Source organism: Corythoichthys intestinalis, chromosome 1, assembly GCF_030265065.1.
Source record: "Corythoichthys intestinalis isolate RoL2023-P3 chromosome 1, ASM3026506v1, whole genome shotgun sequence".
Taxonomy (NCBI): Eukaryota; Metazoa; Chordata; class Actinopteri; order Syngnathiformes; family Syngnathidae; genus Corythoichthys; species Corythoichthys intestinalis.
The window spans coordinates 12,297,991-12,304,182 of record NC_080395.1 but is presented as its reverse complement, the minus strand read 5'-3'; the positions used below and the strand labels follow the sequence as shown (position 1 = coordinate 12,304,182).

Below are 6,192 nucleotides of genomic sequence, written 5' to 3'. Positions count from 1 at the left end.
AATCACCTGCCACTCAAGCATGTCGGAAGTAGTGTTGAAGTTGAATCATTGTGTCAAAATGATTCCATCGAAAAAAAGTGCGTTCAAACCTTTTTCCACTTTAAAAAAAAAAAGTTTCAAACGTTTTGCTTGTCAAAAAAGTGACACTTCAATAAAAAAATATATTTGAAATAAAAAATATTTTCAAAAAAATATATTTTTGCAAGTGATTTTTTTCTTTGATTAAAAATAGTTTTTTTGATTGAAGCAACTTTTATTGGGATTGAATGATTTAGACACAAATGTCCTAGCCATGATATGGCTCAAACACAAAAAGGATTGCTTCAATCAAAGAAAACAGTTTCGATGAAAAATTAAGTGTTCAAATGCGAATTTCTGAGTCTCAAATAATTTTTCACATTCAAAAACTTTTTTTCTACGATTGAATTTTTTTAAATTTTTGATTGAAGTGATTTTTCTTTTGAAAATCTTTTTGTTTGAAGCAACTTATTTTTTGATTGAATAATAAAGACACAAATGTCCTAGCCAAAATGTGGTCCAAACGCAATACTACATTACGTCAATCAAAAAAGTTGTTTCATTTAAAAAAAACTTGACTTAAATTAAAAATAAATAAATAAATAAAAATCAAAGAAAAATAAGTTCCAAATACATTTTTTTTGTTTCAAATTTATTTTTGGATTCAAACACTTTTTTTTTTTTAAGTGACTTTTTCTTTGATTGAAAATATATTTTTTGATTGAAGCATTTTTTTTTAAATTGAATAATAAAGACCAAAATCTACCTCCATACATTTTGAGCTATCTGTTAATACTTGTCTTAGAATGTGAACTTCCCTGACAATATTGTTCTATCAAACACAACAGTTGTTTTGGCTTAAAATACTGCAGTTCATTGAAAAGACTGGTGCAAGAGCAGAAACTGCTTTTTCAGCCTTGTGTGTGTTTTCTGCCATATAAATTGGATAGTTGTGAAAAAGAACAGCACCTGAAAAATCATTTCGTTCTTTATGTCATTTCATATCATTATGTAATCATTATGTATTTCAGTTTGATTTCGCTTATGTATTTCGAAATGAGTCTTCTGAGAAAATCTTTTATCGCACAGTGTGCAGGCAAAAGGCTTCTCTCCAGTGTGTGTTCTTGTGTGAATGTTCAAATTTGCCTTCGTGGAGTATTTTTTTCATCACAAAGTGAGCAGGCATAAGGCTTCTATTCAGTGTGTGTTCTTGTGTGCAATACTAATTGTCCCTTCCGAGTAAATCTTTTACCACAACAGGTGCACACAAAAGGCTTCTCTCCAGTGTGTGTGATTGTGTGTTTGTTTAAATCTCCCTTCCGGATGAATTTTTTACCACACAGTGTACAGGCATAAGGCTTCTCTCCAGTGTGTGTTCTTGTGTGTTTGTTTAAATCTCCCTTCCTGAGGAATCTTTTACCACAAAATGTGCAGGCATAAGGCTTCTCTTCAGTGTGTATTTGTGTGTGTTTGTCTAAACTATCCTTCACAGTGAATCTTTTACCACAATGTGTGCAGGCAAAAGGCTTCTCTCCAGTGTGGTTTCTTGTGTGCACCACTAATTGTCCCTTCTGAGTGAATCGTTTACCACAACACGTGCAGACAAAAGGCTTCTCTCCAGTGTGGATTAGTGTATGTTTGTCTAAACTATCCTTCACAGGGAATCTTTTACCACAAAGTGTGCAGGCAAAAGGCTTCTCTCCAGTGTGGTTTCTTGTGTGCAATACTAATTGTCCCTTCTGAATGAATCCTTTACCACAAAGTGTGCAGACAAAACGCTTCTCTCCAGTGTGTATTCTTGTGTGAATGTTTAAATTTCCCCTCGTCAAGTATCTTTTACCACAAACTGTGCAGGCAAAAGGCTTCTCTCCAGTGTGAGTATGCATGTGTGCGTCTAAGTTGCATCTCCAAGGAAATGTTTTACCACAAAGTGAGCAGTGAAAAGGTTTCTCAACCGTGCCTTCTTTTGCGTCTCTTTTCAATGGTGATTTGTCTAAGGATTTTGAAGCATTTTGGTCAAAGTCATCCTCCTCCTCATCAGTATTAAAGTCCGAAGAATGTGACGTTACGTCGTCGCTGTCCGAAAGCGGAGCTAAGAGGCCGTCTGGTTGCTCTCCTTTTGCTGTCAAGTGCTGAAATGAGCTGTCGCTCGAAGGTTTCGCTGCTCCGCTGTCATTGCTTGGACCTTTGTCTTCTTCACTCTTTACACTGAAACCCATTGGAAACTTGAAGATTTCAACTTCCTGTTTTTCTTCTTTAATGTCAGGGGTCTCTGGCTCCGCCTCCTGTTTGATCGACGGCATGTCAGACTCCTTCTCCTGTTTAACATGGAGGGGATTGTGCTTCTCAAGGTGAAGATCTGTTACGGTGACACCTGTGAGACTCTGGGTGGAAGAAAAAAAAATTTTTTTTAATCACGTGATTTGCTGACGTTGGAGATATAGAAACAAATACAGGTAGTCCCCGGGTTACGACGTACACAACTGATGTGATTTCAACTTTACGACGCTGGAGTCTCCAGTGTTTTTTCATAATGTTGGCTTTTATTTTGGCGTAGGAAACGTAGGGCAGGTAGTACTTCCGCACGCAAGTCAGCGCGTATTTACACACGAAAAACTTATTTGCTCACGCTTAGATGAGAGCAATGTTTTCGTCTATAATTTTTTTCTCTCCCAAAAATAAATAAAAGATTTCCAACTATTTTGAATGAACATTGATAGACGAGCACATATTGTTACGACGACAGGGACATCACCAACTTGGTGATAATACACACTTAGCAAGAAAACAGCGCATTGTATTCAATGAATTATACCCAACTAGATGCTACAAACTTTATGTAAAAAAAAAAGCCAATGATATGAAAACACAGAGCTTCTCAATTATTTTGTTACGCCCCTCCTCAGGAAGATGTAAATGTTTCATCCCCCACCCCCACCCACCAACTCTCTGCCGCCACTGTAAAGTGAGTACACCCCTCGCATTTCTGCAGATATTTAAGTATATCTTTTCATGGGAAAACACTGACAAAATGACACTTTGACACAATGAAAAGTATTCTGTGTGCAGCATATATAATAGTTAAAAATTTTCCCCCTCAAAATAACTCAAAATATAGCCAATAATACCTAAACCCATGGCAACAAAAGTGAGTACACCCCTTAGAAACTACATCCCTAAAGGGATGTACGTTTTTACAAAGAGGTGTACTCACTTTTTGTTGCCAGGGATTTAGATATCAATGGCTGCATTTTGAGTTATTTTGAGGGGAAAATGAATTAACTCTATTATATAAGCTGCACACATACTACCTTTCATTGTGTCAAAGTGTCATTTTGTCAGTATTGTCCCATGAAAAGATATACTTAAATATCTGCAGAAATGTGAGGGGTGTACTCACTTTTGTGATACACCGTAAGGGAAAGGATCTGCCAGTGCTTCAAGTAAATTTCACTCCCTTAGATTTCTTGAAATTAAAAAAAATAGCGAGCTGAAAATAAATTTACCAGACTTATTTTGAGCAAAAAGTTAGTATATTTAATCTAGAAAAAAAGCTTTTCAGAAATTTTCTTAATTCAAGAATACTGTTCAAAATCTTATTTGAAAGCCACTTTTTCTTGATTTAGGTGAAAAATGATCAACTTTAGATGGATTTAATGAAAACAAATATCAATATTTACTGAAATTAAGTGGAATAATCTGACGCATTAATCAGTTAACTAGTCTCACACTCAAAACAAGATGGAGAAAAGTGACTGGATTTAAGAAAAATTATCTAATTAAGGCTCGATACATTTGCAGTGTATACATGACAGGTTAAAAAAGGGGAGAAAAAAACTGAAAAAAATTCACTTGGTTCTTCTATTTGCACATAGTCCGACAGCCATTCTATCTTAAAAGAACAGAATTTCTTTTTTGCTTTGTCTTCACGATGATAAGGGTGATGATGATGAATGGGGCCATTTGCATCTCTTAACTCCGCTGCACTGTTGCTAGCTTGCTAACTTGCACGGTGTGTATGGGCAGGGCACATTTGCACAACACCGTCCATGCTATGATTGGCTGCGCAGCGTAAGTAGTGAATTGTGTCGTATCTTTGGCTAGACACCTGTTGTCCATTGAGTTACACTGCAAAATGATTTGGCACCAGGTACGTCATTTTCGGACAGAATTGGTAAGTTTAGCTCTGTAAACATCTCGTTCGTACACTATTTACATGCATCTAGCATGCGGGACAAACGCGAGCTTGACCCCCCTAGCAACAGTTGCTAACGTCATGAATATTAATGAACAAAAGTGAGGTATTGCGTCCAGTACACTATTCCGTTTGAAGTGGGAGTGGAATGAACGAGTGTCCATTCGCTACCACACCTTCCAGTTTAAACGGCTTGGACAGCTTCAAGTGATAAACTCATTTAAATTCACAGCAGACGGATGAAAATAACTTGTTTTCCTGTACATTACTTGTTTTGTAGAATATCCTAGAATGATTTCCTGACCGATATTTGTTGTATCGCCATATCGTGAGACAGATCAAAACAAGTATGATATTGCATAAAAAGCATCATTATGTCATAATCTTACCCTCATTTTATTTCGGTTTTCAGTTGCTCATCGTAGCCTGGATTTCCTCTCCTAGTCATCCACGTCTCGATTCTTTGGGCTTCAGTCAGTCCCATCTTTAAGACAAGTTGAGAAGTGTCTTATACAGTACAGTGGTACCTCGACATACGATCGCTTTGACACACGATCTTTTGGACATCCGACGTAAAATTTGAGTCGCCATTTGTTCCTACATCCGACGACATGCTCGAAATACAACGATTTTTGACAGCGCCGCAGTTTCCTTGTTTTGCTGGAAGACAGACGCACGGCTCATTTTCTTGAGAGGGAAATCAACACTGGATTCAAAAAGGTTAGTGCAGGTGGAGAAAAAAAAAGAAATGGTGACAATTACTATTGAAATGAAGATGCAAAATATAAGCATGGCGTGTGCATCCATGAACTATGTCAACAATAGGGCCGTGAAATGTCGATCTCCGCCGGCGGTCTTCCTCCGTTCGCCAGTCTTTATAAGTTAAGATGACAATTCTTATTGTGTTAACAACGTCAAAGAAATCGCCAGCTTCGTCAGGTTTCTAATCATTTATTCCATCAACCTGTGCAACAGTAGCGGATGCCAGCATCAAAACAGAAAGTAAACTCTTGCTCATCATCATGTCAGCCTCGCGGTTCATTCAGGTACAGCAAAAAAAAAGTCTGCCACATTAGAACCAGATTCGTTACATTATTACAGGTATTATTATTATTATTATTACTATTATTATTATGATTTGTAATCATAACTTTTTTTTTGTTCTTTGTAATTGCTATTTGCAATAGTAACAGCAGTATTTATTAAGGATTTAGTGTAGGTTTTGGGGCTGTGGAACGAATTAATGGAATATAATGTATTCTTATGGGAAAATCCTGCTCGACATACGACCATTTCGATTTACAAACAAGGTCCTGGAACGAATTAACTCCGTATGTAGAGGTATCACTGTAATCACTCTCATGTTAACCATCGACTTTTCCTTAACACAAACTTTACAAATCGGATGTAGGATTAAGCCAAAGCAGTCGGAATGTGTTAACGTGTTTAAGCTAGTGAGCTAAGCTAAACTAAGTTAAGTAAGCCTAAGAAGCTTCAACATAAAGCCAAACGACCTTCACTATACTTTTAAATGCGACTTTTTAGACCACTAGATTCTTACTTGGGTACTTGCCCGATGAGAATGCTTTCAAGGAGTTCGTTTGGTTAGAAGGGAACACGAAAGAACATCAGGACCCATAGGGTACACAGAAGTTGCGTCAAGTGAACCGGAAGTAGAAACGTTCAAGTGCTGAAACTTCAGCGTAATATGTTGACGTGTATGGAAGTTTCATCACTAGTTTACATCACTGGAGTCCAAAAATATTCAATAAATATGATCAATATATCCGAATTCTCGTCATCACTGTCAATAACTCAATTTGAAGGCTCAGAATTTATATAATTTGTAAATGTATACATTGACATTATTCAATTTACGCTACTCCTTCCACTGCACTTTACTCTACTCCTCCCAGTGACATTTTTAAGCACTGAAGCTTCTCAGGCTCATTTAATTCAGCTTTTATTTCTGTGCTAAC

The 6,192-nt window shown here is 36.9% G+C and overlaps 1 protein-coding gene across 2 annotated transcripts; it reads right to left on the bottom strand.

Moving 5' to 3' along the window:
• Positions 1 to 733: 733 nt before the first annotated feature.
• Positions 734 to 5,901, bottom strand: LOC130918894 (zinc finger protein OZF-like). Of its 2 annotated transcripts, none has more exons than XM_057841129.1 (3): positions 5,787 to 5,840; positions 4,603 to 4,697; positions 734 to 2,402 (listed from the first exon to the last, which is right to left on the bottom strand). In XM_057841129.1, exons 2-3 carry the CDS (start codon positions 4,606 to 4,608, stop codon positions 1,212 to 1,214), a joined length of 1,197 nt encoding a protein of 398 aa, XP_057697112.1. In that variant the 5' UTR covers positions 4,609 to 4,697; positions 5,787 to 5,840; the 3' UTR covers positions 734 to 1,211. The 2 variants fall into 2 exon arrangements, with proteins under 2 accessions (XP_057697112.1, XP_057697105.1); XM_057841122.1 differs by having other exon boundaries at positions 735 to 2,402; positions 5,775 to 5,901.
• Between the last annotated feature and the right edge of the window lie 291 nt (positions 5,902 to 6,192).